Source organism: Periplaneta americana, chromosome 16, assembly GCF_040183065.1.
Source record: "Periplaneta americana isolate PAMFEO1 chromosome 16, P.americana_PAMFEO1_priV1, whole genome shotgun sequence".
NCBI lineage: Eukaryota > Metazoa > Arthropoda > Insecta > Blattodea > Blattidae > Periplaneta > Periplaneta americana.
Genome location: NC_091132.1, coordinates 160,402,368 through 160,421,018, shown reverse-complemented (window position 1 = coordinate 160,421,018; position 18,651 = coordinate 160,402,368). Strand labels below are relative to the sequence as shown.

General features: G+C 34.9%; 1 protein-coding gene across 2 annotated transcripts in view; it reads left to right on the top strand.

Moving 5' to 3' along the window:
- LOC138691617 (zinc finger protein 93-like) overlaps positions 1 to 18,340 on the top strand; it is a 50,506-nt gene extending 32,166 nt beyond the window's left edge. For both annotated transcript variants that reach the window (XM_069813772.1, XM_069813771.1), the window contains 4 exons: positions 3,619 to 3,716; positions 8,781 to 8,918; positions 10,202 to 10,284; positions 15,578 to 18,340. In XM_069813772.1, coding sequence (XP_069669873.1) covers positions 3,619 to 3,716; positions 8,781 to 8,918; positions 10,202 to 10,284; positions 15,578 to 17,162 — 1,904 coding nt within the window. In that variant the 3' untranslated portion in view covers positions 17,163 to 18,340. The remainder of the gene's footprint in view (positions 1 to 3,618; positions 3,717 to 8,780; positions 8,919 to 10,201; positions 10,285 to 15,577) is intronic.
- Positions 18,341 to 18,651: the final 311 nt, after the last annotated feature.

The following is an 18,651-nucleotide window of genomic DNA, read 5'->3' as shown; positions in this document are numbered from 1 at the left end:
TTTAGGATTTTACTGACAGGTTAGCTTAGGATAGATAACGATGAAAGAATAATGGAACGTATCGTATGATGACGCAGAATATCTGCATGGAAATATCATATGTACTTCGGTACATTGAAATAATATTAGGATAGATAAGGTTAGTGTAGGATTTTATTGACAGGTTAGGTTAGCTTAGGTTTTTATGGTGCGTTACGTAATTATTTGTGACAGGTTAGGTTAGTTTAGGATTTGTGATAGGTTAGGTTAGTTTAGGATTTTAGTGACAGGTTAGGTTAGTTTAGGATTTTAGTGACAGGTTAGGTTAGTTTAGGATTTAAGTGACATATTAGGTTAGTTTAGACTTTTATAATGCGTTGCATAATTATCTGTGACAGGTTAGGTTAGTTTAGGGTTTTGGTTAGGTTAGGTTAGGTTAGATAAGGTTAGTGTAGGATTTTAGTGACAGGTTACGTTATCTTAGGTTTTTATGATGCGTTACGTATTAGGTTAGTTTAGGATTTAGTGACAAGTAGGTTAGTTTAGGATTTTAGTGACAGGTTAGGTTAGTTTAGGATTTTAGTGACAGGTTAGGTTAGTTTAGACTTTTATGATACGAAGCATAATTATCTGTGACAGGTTAGGTTAGTTTAGGGTTTAGGTTAGGTTAGTTTTGGATTTTGGTTAGGTTAGGTTAGGTTAGGTTAGGTTGGGTTAGAATTTTGGTTAGGTTAGGTTAGTTTAGGGTTTTGGTTAGGTTAGGTTAGTTTAGGGTTTTAGGTTAGGTTAGTTTAGGGTTTTGATGAGGTTAGGTTAGGTTAGTTTAGGATTTTGGTTAGGTTAGGTTAGTTTAGGGTTTTGGTTAGGATAGGTTAGGTGAGGTTATGTTAGGGTTTTCTTTAGGTTAGGTTAGTTTAGATTAGGTTACGATTTTGGTTAGGTTAGTTTAGGGTTTTGGTTAGGTTAGGTTAGTTTAGGATTTTGGTTAGGTTAGTTTAGGGTTTTAGTTAGGTTTATGTTAGGTTAGGTTAGAAATTTGGTTAGGTTAGTTTAGGATTTTGGTTGGGTTAGGTTAGTTTAGGGTTTAGGATAGGTTAGGTGAGGTTAGGTTAGGGTTTTCTTTAGATTAGGTTAGGTTGCGATTTTGGTTAGGTTAGGTTAGTTTAGGGTTTTGGTTAGGTTAGGTTAGTTTAGGGTTTTAGTTAGGTTTGTTTATGTTAGGTTAGGTTAGAAATTTGGTTAGGTTAAGTTAGTTTAGGGTTTTGGTTAGGTTAGGTTTGTTTAGGGTTTAGATTAAGTTAGGTTATTTTAGGTTTTTGTTATGTGTTAGATAGTTTTAGCTTTTTTATGCTTTGTGTAGGCAAATCTGTGACAGGTTAGGTTGGGTTAGTTTAGTATTTTGTTGAGAAGTTGGGTTAGGTTAGTTTAGGCTTTTGTTATGCTTTGCATATACGAAACTGTGCAATGTTGGGTTAGGATAGTTTAGGTTTTATTGACAGGTTAGGTTAGTTTTGGAGTTTAGTGAAATAGGTTAGGTTAGTTTAGACTTTTATGATGCGTTAGGTTAGGTTAGTTTAGGTTTTTGTAGGCTTTTATTTGCTATAAGTGTTATTTTCTTTCAGACAATGTGGATCGCCGTTAGAAGAACGAACCTAGAATTGGAGGGCCGAATCATATAGTAGAAATTGATGAATGCAAGATTGGACGTAGGAAATTTTAGGCTGGTGGTCGTATTGTGGAGGGTTCTCGGGTTTTGGGCATGATAGATCGTGAGACGAAGGAAGTGCGATTGGAGATTTGTCCGAATAATAAGAGGGACAAAGATACTTTTCTTGGTGTTATTCGGAAACATGTCGCCGCTCAAACCACAATAATGACGGAATGCTGGAAGGGATATGAAGGCCTGGATGTTAACAATTTCCGTCATTTGACTGTGAATCAGAGCCTCAACTTTATTGATCCGGAAAGCGGTGCATGCACGAATTTGATCGAAAACGCAAGCGATTGAGTGTGGCTGTCGTGAAGTAGTGATTTTTTGTTTTTTACGTTGGCAGTTGAAGGACGTCATTGTGTATCATAATGGCGGGCTTCGAAAGAAAGTTCAGTTGTGAAATTTATGTGTTTATTGTAGTATTATATGCTCCAGCGGAGTGTTTTTCAGTGCGTATTGAATTAATAACAGTTCAGCGTTCTTCACATTACATCGTATCGTGTGTTTCATGTGACTAAAATCGTTTCACTGACTAGAAAACAGAACGTTTGCACTCACATTACGTTGGACGTTTCATTTCACAGGTAATTTGCCACATATCTCTACAGTTATTTTACTTGTAACAATTACCAATAGAATGCTTAAGTTTTAAAATGCATCTCCACAAAAAATTCCATCAAATTCGCTTTATAATTCGAACATTTTGTATTGCAAAATCGTCGGAATCCGCTCAATCCTCGTTTCACCTACGAATCTGTGACAGATTAGGTTTTAGGTTAGGTTAGTTTGAAATCTGTTGATTGAAACGCAGAGGACAATATTGAGGCTTACTCATAGCTCATAATGAAGACGTGGTGCCAATACCTTTCTCTGGTAATGATTAATTAAATGAACAAGATGACGTATTACTAATAGTAAATCGGAAATAAACTTCCAGGCCCTAAACATCCTGCGCGCCGTTATTTTGAGATGCGAACTCTAGACATCATATAAGATCCAAAATTGCTGCCGCATTAAGAAATAAGGGCTGGATAGTAGAAGAAGAAATATCCTGTCTAGCTGAAAATGGGTCAACGAGACGAGTAGATATTTTAGCGTACAATGCTGACACTAAACAGGACATCATTGTGGACCGCACGATACGTTTTGAAATAGAATGTCATCAGTCAGCCGAGGTCCATCTTGAGAAGAAGTCCATCTATGAGCCTACAGTCAACTATTTCAAGCTGAAATATGACTTAATTCACGTTGAGTTATTCATAGGTGCTCGAGGGACTATACGAGCTTTTTTCGAAGAATTTCGACTCCAGTTTGCTCTGCCAACATCTCTGAGGGATGACATTGTGATAATTGTGTTAAAAAAATCCTGCCAAATCCTAATTAATCACATGGTGCCACATTAATAGCAATTGTAATTTTTCACGCCCTTTTCTTTGTTTCCCTTCTTTAAAATGTAATAGGCCTATCTATATTTACATATGTATATTAATTTTTTTTAGGATATACTGAATCCGTAAGGGTTGCCCTCAATGGGGGCAGTTCAATATTATTATTATTAGTAGTAGTAGTAGTAGTAGTAGTAGTAGTAGTAGTAGTAGTAGTAGTAGTAGGTGTGGTGGGGTTGGCGGTGGTGGTGGTGGTGCATTATAGTCTCACGCACCACAAAACCAAACCTTGCCTAGAGAGTTTATGCAGGATTGGGATATTATTTTGAACATGAGAAATGTGCATAATCGAATTCATACCGACATACTCACGAATACCAAAGATACTGTATGTATGTTAGTGTGATATATAGTAAGTTCAGAACGAATTCTAAAGTTTGAGCTAAATAATATTTTGTACATATATATGTAACACTGTGAATAAGTCTCTTTCAGCAGCTTACATTCTCCAGATATGTGTCAATACTGAAATGTCTTTTACAGTCGTGATGGATTTGATCAAGATGGAAACTGAGGTCGATCCGTTGGCTATACTAACAAGTGATAACACTGATACAGATGAGAAGAAGCCTTTATCAGAGGTAAATTGAAAGTCTCTGGTTCTAATTTGTATATCCGACATGTATAATATTAGAGATATGATATAAGGGCATACAGTATTTACCAGATAGACTATCAGTGTATAGATGAAGAAATTTCAAATCTCGAGTAATTTGTCATGTTTGGCTTCATTTTCTATGTTACCTGCTGCTTCTGTTTTTACTCTTTCATAAAATTTTAAGAGCTGACATTGAGTGCTGGTTTAAATTGATTATCAAGATTCAGTTTTCTTAAATCCTCTTAATTTGTTAATGCCTTACTATATTTTAATGATTATAGTATGTAAGATGAAAAAGTATATTTTATTACAAGTAAGTAGCTACTTGCATAGCTCTCAAATACGTGTGGTAGACCTGATATAGCCCCAGTATAGCACCATCGTAACGAACATAGATGAACCCTTGTCAATATGTCAGTGACCTATTACTAAAACTACATCTATCTACAATAATTTCTTTACACAAGATAATGAGTGAAACTATTATCCTTACAGTGATAGAGTAAAAAATCTAGGAATTTATATGGACAAAAACTTAAGTTGGAATACTCAAATCACACACATATGTAAAATAATTTTTATGAAAACTCACACACTAAAAAGAATTCGAAATTTCCTTCCGTTGCTTCTCAAGAAGAATTTAGTGCAGTCGCTCTTGATGCCTCATTTTGATTACTGTGACACTCTCTACACTGACCTTAACATGAGACTGACTGACAGACTACAGTGTGTTCATAATGCATGTGTTCGATTTTTTTGCAACATCCGTAGATCTGACCGTATCACACCTTCACTAAATATGCTGTCCTGGGTCCGTCTCAAAGAGCGAAGAACTATACACTCTCTCACTTTACTCTTCAATATTCTTCAAACCTCTAACCCTAGCTACCTAGCTTCTCGTTTTCAACATTTGTCCTCATATCACGAAATAGATACTCACTCACGACACCATATCACACTGTCCATTCCTAAACACAGAAAATCCTACTCGTCATCTTTCACCGTCTCTGCAGCTCATATCTGGAACTCTCTACCACAACATGTCAGAGACTGTCGGACATTGTCTAGTTTCAAAAATAAATTAAAATTGCACTTTTTGAATTAGATTCCTTTCAGTTATAAGCCCTTTTCTCTGCCATAGTTTTGTAAAAATATAGGCTATATATTTCTGTTTCCTTCCTTTCCCCGTTTTGTTCTCTTTATCAGCTGATGAATTTATTATCATAGCCTTTTTATCGTGAATTTTATTTAATTTTCGTATTTCTTTTCTTTTTTATTATTATTTTATTACATTCCATTTTGATATATTCTTCCTTACGTTTTTCCATATTAACAATTTGTACTAAATGAGTTGCTTTCACTATATTCCAATGTATTTTACTTTCTTTTTTTTTCCTATTATGGTGTTATTTTCATGTTGTTTAGTGTCGATTTTATTATGCTATTATTATTATTATTATTATTATTATTATTATTATTATTATTATTATTATTATTATTATTATTATTATTATTATTTGTAATATGTTAGTATTCTGTTCTTTAACTTTTTGTTAAATTTGAACTGCCTGTATACTTTGTGACCTGGTAGAGTATAAGAGAAGGCCCTATGGCCTTAACTCTGTCAGTTTAAATAAAGAATTATTATTATTAATATTATTATTATTATTATTATTATTTAATTGTATTTTCTAATAATTACTCAAGATTAGCTGAGGTGATTTTAACATTCCAAATCCGTTACCTTGTCTCACTTTGCTGGCTAGGTTTGTGATTTAGATGCAATATAAATTCATGTTAATACAAATGTACTAATTAAGTATTTCCACATGAAATAGTGGCAATAATGAAGTATTTTACACTCCTTGACAGAATACGTACTAGCACTCTGCTTCTCTTATTTAAGAGCAGTTGATACACATTTTAATAGGTTATTTTATGACTCTTTACCAACTGCTATGGTTATCTAGCTTCTGAAATGAAGGTTATAATGCCAGCGAAATGAGTCAGGGCCCAACGCCAAAATTTACCCGCATTTGCTCATAATTGGTTGAGAGAAAACCCTGGAAAAAACCTGAACTAAGTAACTTCTCCCAACTAGGATTTGAACCTAGGCATGCTCAGTTCATGGTCAGGCATGCTAACTTGTTCCACAGCAGTGCAGCGTGAGGCATAGTATGTGATCTGAACACTATTTGGTAACCATTAGACATTTTTGGAAAGGATATTTGAAGGGAAAAATCCAAAAGAAAAGAAAAAGTGGTTTTGAAAGAAGGAACAAAATTTCACGATTGAAGAGTAATAATTCATAATAAGGCAAATATAACAGGGGTTAACGGAATTGTATACAGAGTGATTCACGCCACTTACGGAGCTTATTTCTGAAAACATTTTGAGCAAAATATGTTATATAAATATAGTTCCTATTCTCAATATTTTCAGAGTTATAGTAATTTAAAATTGTTTGTAAAATACGTTTTTTCTTTAGTTTGAAGGTATAAGATTAATACAAATAGAGAATGATCCATTCAGAAGTATCATATCTTTAATTGGCAAGTATTATGAAGCTAAAAATGTCCTGTGAACTCCTTAGTTCTTTCATACAGATATCTTTTTTCTATTTTTAACTATAGTCGCGACGCTGTTATTCCTGGCGTGACTCTTCCTCTTTGCTTACGTCTTAGGAAGTCAAGGCTCTATAAAGTCTAGATAGGTAGTATCGTTCGCCATTTTTGTTCTTTCGTTGCCGAGCTACCAGACGAGGGATCTATTTGCCACACCGTTAAACATTATCATGTCGTAGCTCCTATGATAATAAATGAAACATACAGTAATTCAGCAAATAATTGAGCAGCAAATAACGTCCTCGTGTGCTTTCTGCGAACGCCAATGAAAGACCCAAAATGGAGAGCGATTATATATGAAGTATTTATGCAGCCTTAGGAAATGCTTAACAACTTCATCAGCGAATAACAAGACGCACACGTTTAAATGTAGCCGACCTGCAACGTGATTGGCTGCCAGAAATTAGAGTGATGGGACTATAGAAAATTACATTATTGATACGCAGTTATCACAACAATTATTACAAATCACACCACTTCCATCGTCTTAATTATTTACAGTTCAATTTTGCATCCTAATTTACAGTCTTGGAGAGTTTACAACACATTGTAAAAAATGTCGCCATCCGCTTCAATACACTTGGCTGCACACTTGTGAATAGCACTTGTCGCTCTATGTAATTGCATTGATTTCCATAGCACTCGCGCTGGCTGCTGACTGCTCACTGACCAAGATCACGCGTTCACAGCAATGCGTTCAAATAACGAAACGTAACTCTGTAAATATTGAGAATAGGATCCATATTTATATGTCATTTTTTGCTCAGAATGTCTTCGGACATAAGCTCCATAATGACGTTAAATCCTCGTGAATCACCCTCTATAATATACACTTATTTTTCTTCTGTTTGCGCCTGTGCCAGATAAAGATGTGGCCATGTTATCATTGATTCTGTTTGAAACGTTTACTTGCATTGAAGTACAGTTCAGAAAAAAAAAAAAAACACCAGCCTGGATCTTTTAAGTTTCAGATACATTACGTTGCACATGCTCCAAAGCAGTGGTTCACACGAGATCGCATTGGTAGTTATTTAAATTCATTTTACCTCAATTGTCACATGAAATGCATTTGAAAAGATGCGATGAAAATTGTAGATGAATATTTATAAATAGCGCATTGTTGTTATTTTACTATCGATATATTCAGACTAATGTATAGTAAAACCTCCCTCAACAAACGCGATCGTTCCAGAATTCTTTTTCCGTTTTCACAGATTTTCGTTTTACAAAGGGTTGAGTTTTGGTAAAACTGAGAATAGACTACTACAATGTGCTCACTGTAGGAAGATAAACGTTACTACATGCAAAGTGAATTTTATTTTCATAATTATTAACTTATGTAATTGCAGCCTCTCTCTCTGCACCCTAGTTTATTGGCCCCCTCATTTCTTTTAAAGTGTATTGCCGTGACTTTTATTGAAGGGAACTTTGTAGGATTTCCTTCGCGTCCTGCATCAATTCAGAGTGTAAATTGCGCCTTAATCCATCGGTTGTGTAACTAAAGTTGTGTTTGATGGAAAATAGATTAACTTCACGTTAGACAAATCAGTGCTTGGATGGCAGGTACCATTGTCTGAAAACAGAATGACCTTACGACCTTGACGTTTCATTGCTCTATTAAAATTATGAAGCCACTCTTCCATGATAGAAATGATCATCTAGTCTTTTTATTAAATCGCACAGTTTTACATTATTCGCACTGTTATTTAACACTGTATTGGTCTATTAACACAAAACTCAGAATAAATAAACAGTAATGTGAAACTAAATTGACACTACACTTCAATATTATTTGCAATTTTATTCTACTGGCACTGTTCTTTATCACTGAATTGTCTTGTTACCACAGAACTGAGAATAAATGAAAAAAAAAAAAAAAATGCAAGAGAGTTGGAAGAAGTAAGAGTTCAGGAGGTCAGTAACCTGCCCGGGTCCTTGACAATAAGCACAGAATAGTTACATGGTTAGAGAAGCTACACCCCCAACGCCTGACAAAGAATAGCGAAAGTCTTCCAGATCATTTCATGTACAGTCACAAAAAATTATGCCATGCTTCGTACAGTATTATCGAAAAATTAAAAATGGTTTGAAAGAATTTAGCAACAGTTACTCTTAAAATTATCCGTTTTAGTCAGGTTTTTTTTTAAATCTAAATGTTGCCCAAAAATGATTCCGTTTTCGCGTGAGGCAATTTTCCGTTTTAAAGTATTATCTTACATAGAAAATGATTCCGTTCCCAAATTTATTTTTCCTTTGTGCAGGTTTACTTTTTATAGAGTGTAGATTTTAGAAAGGTTTTACTGTATTTTACGTGTGCATTAATTAGCCAACAATGTTTAGCTTGCAGAGCAGCATATAGCATTTGGTTCCACATTCTCACAAGCTGTTATGTTACATATGCATTATGTCTCTGTTTTCTGTAGGAAGGGCATATATTGGATCTCCACGTGACTGGAATAAAGACGGAATGCTTGGACCACAGCTATGATTTCACATCAGAGACTAAAATTGAGGAACCTGCAGTGCCATGTAATTTTGTTGCGACAGAGTGTAAAGCTGAGGTAAGTGGAGCCCATGAAGTGCGCTGGTTCTTCTTCCTCTTTCAATATTAATATTATATTCTTTTCGTTACACACAGTTATCACTGTAAAGGTAAGCGTTCACTACATCGTATTACACTCCTTAGACGAATCACACGCAACCAATATTTTAAGTGGAGTGCATTCACTGTAACGGCTCTCTCTCATTGTCTCATCAGATTCCTATCAGCTGTTTAAAACATGTAACGTACTGTATTGACATTGCTGAATACAGGTAATATCTAATAATCGTGATTGTTAGGCTAAGACTGTTAGCGAATAAGAATTTGTAATTGTTTCATGCTTCTTAATTGAAGAGGAATAAACGAAAGAGATATTGGTTACATAATACATATGTAAGAAACGACTTGATTACTGTAATGGGAATGCCTCAAATTATATAATTCTTCGCAGTTTTCTACAAGCGAAATAACTTTTCCGTCTGCCATTTTGGAGTGACACTGAACATGGCACAACATGATGGTAACAGTTAAACAATTAAAATTGATTTATTAAAGAAGGTCATGATCGCACGCATCAGAAAAATTGCTCATCTGAGAAACATGGACGGTTTTACCGGTAGCCGATGCATGCAATACTGCAATAATAGATGTAATAAACGCAGTTAGATAACAATTGATAAAGTCTGCGGTAAAATCATGATTCGTGCGATGAGTGTGATAGGATGTAGTGAACACTTAACTTTACTGTATGACTGAACCCAGAAAAATTTTAGCATATGACGATGCCATTAATATTTTCTATGAAAAATTACTTCTCCTTGATATCAGTATACACTAAATTTCAACTATATTATTTTATCTTCATATGTATTTTATTGAATTGTACTACATTCAGCACTTACTAATTTAAGGGACATGTTCTTAGAATGAGTGTGCTTTGATGTAGTGCTCAGGGGTACATTTTCATTTCGATTTTACAATTTAGTCCAATGTTTAATGCCAAGCTTGGTTTAATGTTAAATTTTGGGCCAGACAATAAAATTCTTAGACACTGTTGAAATGCGTTAGATTTCGTTAAATTAATATCTCGATAAAGATACATTTTCTTGCATTTTTTTCTTATAATAGTTCAGACTTCAGTGTATTAAAAACAGAAAGACCTTATGAAATAAGAATTTCAAGGAGGGCCTTTTGGTATTCAATTTTGTACTTGGACTCAGTAGGATTTAAATGCATGCCTATATCATGAAAAGGTAATGCACTATTCGTGAACACTTCTGTTCTATTGTCTCTATATTTTAGGAAAAGTTTTGTGATGTTGACACAGTAAAGGAAGAGCAGAAACTGGAAGATACGGCAGAGGAGAATGAGATTTTGATCAATAGGTGAGTGTGGTCTGAGAATCTTCACATTGTCTTCTTTCTTTCACTGCTTCATTAAAATTGTCACTTACGTTCATTTGCAATCTGTAACAACATGGAATGATTCGTCTGTTTAATCAAAATGATCATGGAGATCGTGAAAGGAGGAAGTTATTAAGGCAATGACCGCCAGAGATTTTGTTTTATTTCTTTCATAATTTGAAGACAAAATGCGAAAAGAACAGTCTTGCATTCCTATATATAAGCAATCGTATTATGTGAAAATAATTTAGGGTGAATTCCTCCTACTTTTGTTTATGAATATGTCCAAATAGCCTCCAGCCAGAAAGATATAGATAGTGACTACATTAGTTAGAAGAGAACTATTTTGATTTAGTACTGGTCTTAAGACTTCTTCTTTTTCACCTTATTTCTTCCCTTCTTCATAGCCTTCCTTTTTTCATAGCCTTCTTTATCACCTTAATTCTTCCTTTCTTCATAGCCTTTTTTCACCTTATTTCTTCCTTTCTTCGTAGCCTCCTTTTTCACCTTCTTTTTCACCTTATTTCTTCCCTTCTTCATAGCCTTCTTTATCACCTTAATTCTTCCTTTCTTCATAGCCTTCTTTTCTTTTTTCACCTTATTTCTTCCTTTCTTCGTAGCCTTCTTTTTTCACCTTATTTCTTCCTTTCTTCTTAGCCTTCTTTTTTCACCTTATTTCTTCCTTTCTTCTTAGCCTTCTTTTCTCACCTTATTTCTTCCTTTCTTCTTAGCCTTCTTTTTTCACCTTATTTCTTCCTTTCTTCATAGCCTTCTTTTTACACTTTATTTCTTCCTTTCTTCATAGCCTTCTTTTTTCACGTTATTTTTTCCTTTCTTCGTAGCCTTCTTTTTCACCATATTTCTTCCTTTCTTCTTAGCCTTGTTTTTTCACCTTATTTCTTCCTTCGTAGCTTTCTTTTTCATCTTATTTCTTCCCTTCTTCATAGCCTTCCTTTCTTCTTAGCCTTCTTTTTTCACCTTATTTCTTCCTTTCTTCGTAGCCTTCTTTTTTCACCTTATTTCTTCCTTTCTTCGTAGCCTTCTTTTTCACCTTATTTCTTCCTTTCTTCGTAGCCTTCTTTTTCACCTTATTTCTTCCCTTCTTCATAGCCTTCCTTTTTTCATAGCCTTCTTTATCACCTTAATTCTTCCTTTCTTCGTAGCCTTCTTTTTTCACCTTATTTCTACCTTTCTTCGTAGCCTTCTTTTTCACCTTATGTCTCCCTTGCTTCGTAGCCTTTTTTCACCTTATTTCTTCCCTTCTTCATAGCCTTCCTTTTTTTATAGCCTTCTTTATCACCTTAATTTTTCCTTTCTTCATAGCCTTCTTTTTTCACCTTATTTCTTCCTTTCTTCGTAGCCTTCTTTTTCACCTTATTTCTTCCCTTCTTCATAGCCTTCTTTATCACCTTAATTCTTCCTTTCTTCATAGCCTTCTTTTTCACCTTATTTCTTCCCTTCTTCATAGCCTTCCTTTTTTCATAGCCTTCTTTATCACCTTAATTCTTCCTTTCTTCATAGCCTGCTTTTTTCACCTTATTTCTTCCTTTCTTCGTAGCCTTCTTTATCACCTTATTTCTTCCCTTTCGTCATAGCCTTCTTTATCACCTTAACTCTTCCTTTCTTCATAGCTTTCTTTATCACCTGAATTCTTCCTTTCTTCGTAGCCTTCTTTTTCCACCTTATTTCTTCCTTTCTTCGTAGCCTTCTTTTTTACCTTATTTCTTCCTTTCTTCATAGACTTCTTTTTTAAATTATTTCTTCCCTTCTTCATAGCCTTCCTTTTTTCATAGCCTTCTTTATCACCTAAATTCTTCCTTTCTTCATAGCCTTCTTTATCACCTTAATTCTTCCTTTCTTCTTAGCTTTCTGTTTTCACCTTATATCTTCCTTTCTTCGTAGCCTTCTTTTTCACCTTAATTCTTCCTTTCTTCATAGTCTTCTTTATCACCTTAATTCTTCCTTTCTTCATAGCCTTCTTTTTCACCTTAATTCTTCCCTTTTTCATAGCCTTCTTTATCACCTAAATTCTTCCTTTCTTCATAGCCTTCTTTATCACCTTAATTCTTCCTTTCTTCCTAGCTTTCTTTTTTCACCTTATTTCTTCCTTTCTTCGTAGCCTTCTTTTTCACCTTAATTCTTCCTTTCTTCATAGCTTTCTTTATCACCTTAATTCTTCCTTTCTTCATAGCCTTCTTTATCACCTTAATTCTTCCTTTCTTCATAGCCTTCTTTATCACCTTAATTCGTCCTTTCTTCATAGCCTTCTTTATCACCTTAATTCTTCCTTTCTTCATAGCCTTCTTTTTTCACCTTATTTCTTCCTTTCTTCGTAGCTTTCTTTTTCACCTTATTTCTTCCCTTCTTCATAGCCTTCAAGAATTTGACATTTCGATCAGAACAGTGCATAGAATAAAACAAGATTAATCTTAATACGAGGCATTCTGTATCACCTTAATTCTTCCTTTCTTCATAGCCTTCTTTATCACCTTAATTCTTCCTTTCTTCCTAGCTTTCTTTTTTCATCTTATTTCTTCCTTTCTTATTAGCCTTCTTTTTCATCTTATTTCTTCCCTTCTTCATAGCCTTCTTTATCACCTTAATTCTTCCTTTCTTCATAGCCTTCTTTTTTCACCTTATTTCTTCCTTTCTTCGTAGCCTTCTTTTTCACCTTAATTCTTCCCTTCTTCATAGCCTTCTTTATCACCTTAATTCTTCCTTTCTTCATAGCCTTCTTTATCACCTTAATTCTGCCTTTCTTCCTAGCTTTCTTTTTTTCACCTTATTTCTTCCTTTCTTCCTAGTCTTTTTACTTTAAGTGTTTCGTTTGAATTTGCGAATGTTTGCGTGGTTTCGGAAATTCATCAGACTTTGTATGCTGCAGAGTAAGTGACGCAGATAGAATTAGAACTGATAAAGTCTGCGGTAAAAGCATATAACATTAAATTATTGAAATATGTGACGTAAGTATAGAAAGTAATTTTCTGGCATTAATTTATAATAATATCCCACCTGTACCCTTTGTGACCTTCAAGCGATGAATAAGGATCATCTCCAACGCTGCCCAGCTCTAAAATCACTGACAGAATGTGCCAGATACTGGGACGCGAGAAGACTCATGCCTCTGTTTAGTTCTTAGTTTTTAGTTGTTTAAGGATTTTGTTTAGTCACTTTATTGGATTTAATTTTAATTTGCATCAAGCTGTATTGTTTTAATCTTGAGGTTGTGTTTAGGTCAAGATAAGTTATCTATGTACTTGTCATTCGAATAAATAATTAAATAAATAAATTTATAATAATAAATTTTTACATTCAGTTGCTGAATAAACTTTTGTACTAAATAGTCGAGTGTTTCTGCTAGTAAATATGGACCTAATAAAAATGTTCCTGAAATTGTTTTCCTTCCTCCTAAAACATGAATAGTAGATTTGTTGGTTACATCGTTCCCAGGGAATCCTTCAATTAAAATGTAGGAATGCGCTTATTTACATAAACATAGGTATATCTCATGATGTGATATGTATGTATTTTTTTCGTAAGTTAAGTTATATATAAATAAAATATGTTCTACCTAGCTACCACTGGTTCTTTCGTTTCAGTATTGATATTTTCTTATTTGCACTATTTGATACTTTAGGATACAGTCGGTACAATTATGATTATCAATATTCAGTATGTGGAATCAGTAGTCTGTACATGCCCACATGTAAAGGGGAAGCAGAATAAATTTATAAATATTGAATGAAATGTATTTTATTTCCACAGTAGACTGTCCTCACATCTAAATTTATTGTCATACTTACCTTCATTTTCACAATCAGGTACTTCTCATTGTATCTGTTTTGTTTTAATTCGGGGAGCTTCTGACTTGTGAACTAGAGATGGGAAAAGTTATTTTCTCGTAACAGTTCCACCTGTTCCATTTCCTTGAAAATACTAGGTTCCAAATAACAGTTCCGAAATAACAGCACCATAAGTAACTTGTGTGTAACTACAAGATGCGCAGTAGTATCTTGGAACCGAACTGTTGACTAGTATCTGATGGAACAATAGTGCACGTATGAGAAGTATGTAATATAACAGTGGTATTTATAACGCTAAATGATCACATACTTCCCTGTATGCCATATGATTCAGTATGATGTCATAGTGAGCCGAGATGTGAATTCGTGGAAAATAAATGTTTTCTATTGCCAAATTGAATTCATAGATCAGGTTTGTTCGAATCAGGAACTGTAATGCAATTTTACATTTTGTTGGCCACGAAATCGAAGTGGATCCCTATGCTAAATAAAATCTAACCTACAGTATTCTTTCTCTTCTGCTCAGCTCAAGTTTACAGTAGTGTTCAATTGCTCTAAAAATTAGTAAATAGAGTCTATAATCATTTCGGCCATGCTGAAATTCATATTAATACCGTCATGAAGAGTAATAATCTCATTGTAATGAAATATGAAAATTTATCGTTGTATTTTTGTAAATAAAAAACTTCGACAATAGTTATGTTTCAACAGAATTTAGTTTAATTTCAAGAATTTCTAATGAAACTAGAAATGTAAAATATTAATAAATAAAACATAATATATATATTTTCATCTCCCTTGATAAAATTCACAGTGTATCTATTATATTCTAACACTGGCATTATGTTAATAATTGTTTGATAGAATCTATACTCAATAACATTAGTTTCAAGATAATGTGTACATTTTGAAAAGAGCTTTTTATATCTTTACTATTTATCTTTCACCTTATATTCCAACATTTATTTCAGTGTCACAAACAAATCCCAGTTCTGCTTTCAAACAGTGGCTAGTGGGATCCGAGCCCACTCAATTTATCGTGTTGTCATAATTTTGCCATTTATTTAATATATACCTCAAATGTTAGGACCCAGCATGTGTTTTCTAAAAGTTAGCGCCACTGCTTTCAACAATGCCGAACATTCCGTTCTGTGGAACAGGCGTTGTAATTATGTAGTTCCAAAGTGAAACGAGTATTTTGTAACCGCAAGTATTTCGTACTAGCGTTATTTTGGAACGTAGTATTTCAAGGTGCTTTTACGTTTTGGAACAGTTCCAAGTAAGGAAAATAACCGTTACGTTATATTTTCCCCCACCTCTATTGAGAACAGTCCAGTCTGTATTTTCTATGAAAGTTCATATATTTTTTAACTTTTCATAACATAAGACAGTGCACTTGTTTCGTGACGATATTGATTGTCTTTATTGTAGTGATGGTCGTAATTTTGACTAACGGGATCTTTTGATTACAGCACGTTGGACCAGGACGGAAATGGGACAGAACAGGTGAAATGCACAAGACCTGAAAATTGTTTGTCCCCAGCAGAGAATCCTGTCGGAATAGGCACACCTGTACCCCTGACTCACGATCAGTTTCTCCAAAGGGACATAAATTTGGAGTCACAATCACATCATACTTACGAAAGTTCTTTGAAGTTGTCACAGCCTCTCGAAAGCCATAAAATAGATATTCGATCCCCTACATCCGAAAGGAGATTCGAATGCAATACCTGTGGGAAAAAATTTTTACGATTAGGTCATCTCGAAATGCATGAACATACGCATACCGGAGAGAAGCCATTCACATGCGATATTTGTGGGAAATGTTTTTCGCAATCAGGGGCTGTTAAAGTCCATGTACTTCGGCATCATGACGAGAAACGATTCAAATGCGATATTTGTGGAAAATCATTTATTGATAGCACTGCTCTCAAAGTGCATACTCGTAGACATTCTGGCGTGAGACCATACAAATGTGATGTTTGTGGGAAATGCTTTGTAGACTCCAGTTCTCGCACAGTTCATGCCCGTATACATTCTGGCGTGAGGGCATACAAATGTGATGTTTGTGGGAAGTGCTTTGTAGGGTCTGGTGCTCTCACAGTGCATGCTCGTACACACTCTGGCGTGAGACCATTCAAATGCAAAGATTGTGGGAAGTGTTTTGGAGATGTGAGTGCTCTTATAGTGCATGCCCGTAGACATTCTGGGGAGAAGCCATTCAAATGCAATGTTTGTGGAAAATCTTTTGTTCAGTCTAGTGCTCTCTCCGTACATGCCCGTACTCATTCTGGTGAGAAGCCGTTCACTTGCAATTTTTGTGGTAAGTGTTTTACACATTCTGGGTCCCTCACAGTTCATATCCGTTCACATTCTGGCGAGAAGCCATTTAAATGTGATGTTTGTGAGAAAGGTTTCGTAAACTCCAGCACATTGACAGTACATGCACGTACTCATTCTGGTCAGAAACCATACAAATGCGATGTTTGTGGGAAGTCTTTTGCAAGGTCATATGACCTCACAAAGCATTCAAGATCACATTCTGGCGAAAAACCATTTAAATGTGATATTTGCGGGAAATGTTTTGTAGAGTCTGGAAAACTCACAAAACATTCCCGAACACATTCTGACGAGAAACCGTTTGAATGCGATGTTTGTGGGAAATGCTTTGTAGATGAGGGATTGCTCACGAAGCATTCACGATCACATTCTGGCGAGAAGCCATTTAACTGCGAAATATGCGGTAAGTGTTTTGTTCAGTCCGGTTCTCTTACAGTACATGCCCGTATCCATTCAGGCGAGAAGCCATTTCAATGCGATGTTTGTGGCAAGTCTTATGCACAGTCCTACGCTCTTACAATACATTCAAGATCGCATTCTGGCGAAAAGCCATTCAAATGTAATGATTGTGGGAAATGTTTTGTGGACTCTGGGAAACTCTCAATGCATTCACGGACGCATTCTGGCGAGAAACCATTCAAATGCAATGTTTGTGGAAAATCTTTCGTACAGTCGGGAAACCTCATAAGACATTCACGAACGCATTCCGGCGATTAGTCCTTCACTTGCAATGTTTCTGGGAAATATTTTGTAGAGTGATACAATTTTACAAGGATTAGTCTTACGTCTTCTTACGAAAAGCCATTGAGCCATTGAAATTGCGATGCTTGAGGGATATTTTCGTACAGTAGGGCCATCTCGAACTGAACGTGCATATAAGTGCGTTTGGGAAGAAATAATTGAAATCCATTCTCTGCGGGAAAATATTTTTAACATACCCAGTATCTTCCAGTAATTCGTTTGCACACACGATAGAACTCGTTCCTTTGATATGTCTGCAAGAATTTTTTCTCATATTTTGTATCTGCTGCTGAGCACCTTTTGGATATTTTGAGAAGCTATTTCTTCTTCGTGTGCTTCAGAATTATATAATATTAATTATAATTATTTCTTACTGCTGAGAACCGTTTAATGTTTCTTGAAGTTCTAAGTTAATTTTCAAATCATCATTCCTTTTTGTTCTTACAAGTAGCCACATTGCATTTCATTTTATCATCGCACTTACATTCAACTATAAGTTTCGTCACGTCCGCCTCTTGACTTTCCCTTGTAACGTTATCATCATTTGCATAATAATATTTCCTATCTGGAGAGAGATATCTTTGTAACATTTTGATATAGTAGTGAGAGGTGAACTTTATAATTTTTTTATTCATTATATTCTGACATGCGCTGAATTTTTTAATGAAAATAAATGCTAATGTGATGATAATATTAATGAAAATTCTGTGAGCTACATCGCAGAGCATGAAGTGTTTGTAAATAACACAATATAGAGACGCATATCTCACACTATTCTAGTTACTGCTTGTTTTGCTGATGTAGTGAATAATTGCATTCATGCACCTTTTTATCGCTGCCCATTGGTAGGTATCATTAAAAATATATATCCACAGTTTTACAGTGTAAAGTAAAACTGAAATTATTCTATAAATTTGTTGAATAGAAGATAAACGAGTTGTGCCTCAGTAGTAGAACTATTAAAAACTATCGCCTGCAATAGAATGAAACTTTGATATATTTTTGGGCTATACCTATGAGGTAATTATCCAGTAATTTTCACTAGCCTGCTTCTAATCAGTTTATAATATATTTTATGTTAGCGAATTTCTCCTTGCTATTTTTGTTTGTTGTAGACTTTATATTGATTAAATAAATTAATTAATTTTTATGATTACTGTTGTGACGAGTGTTTACAAAGGGACGGTTATCACGCAGGTTATTTACATGCTTCTTCTTACTTATGACTTTCAAGGAACCCGGATTTTCTTTACCACCCTCACATAAGCCCGCCATTGGTCCCTATCCTGAGCAAAATTAATCCAGTCTCTACAATCATAACCCACCTCCCTCAAATCCATTTTAATATTATCCTCCCATCTACGTCTCGGCCTCCACAAAGGTCTTTTTTCCCTCCGCCCTCCCCACTAACACTCTATATGCATTTCTTGGTTCGCCCATACGTGCTACATGCCCTGCCCATTTC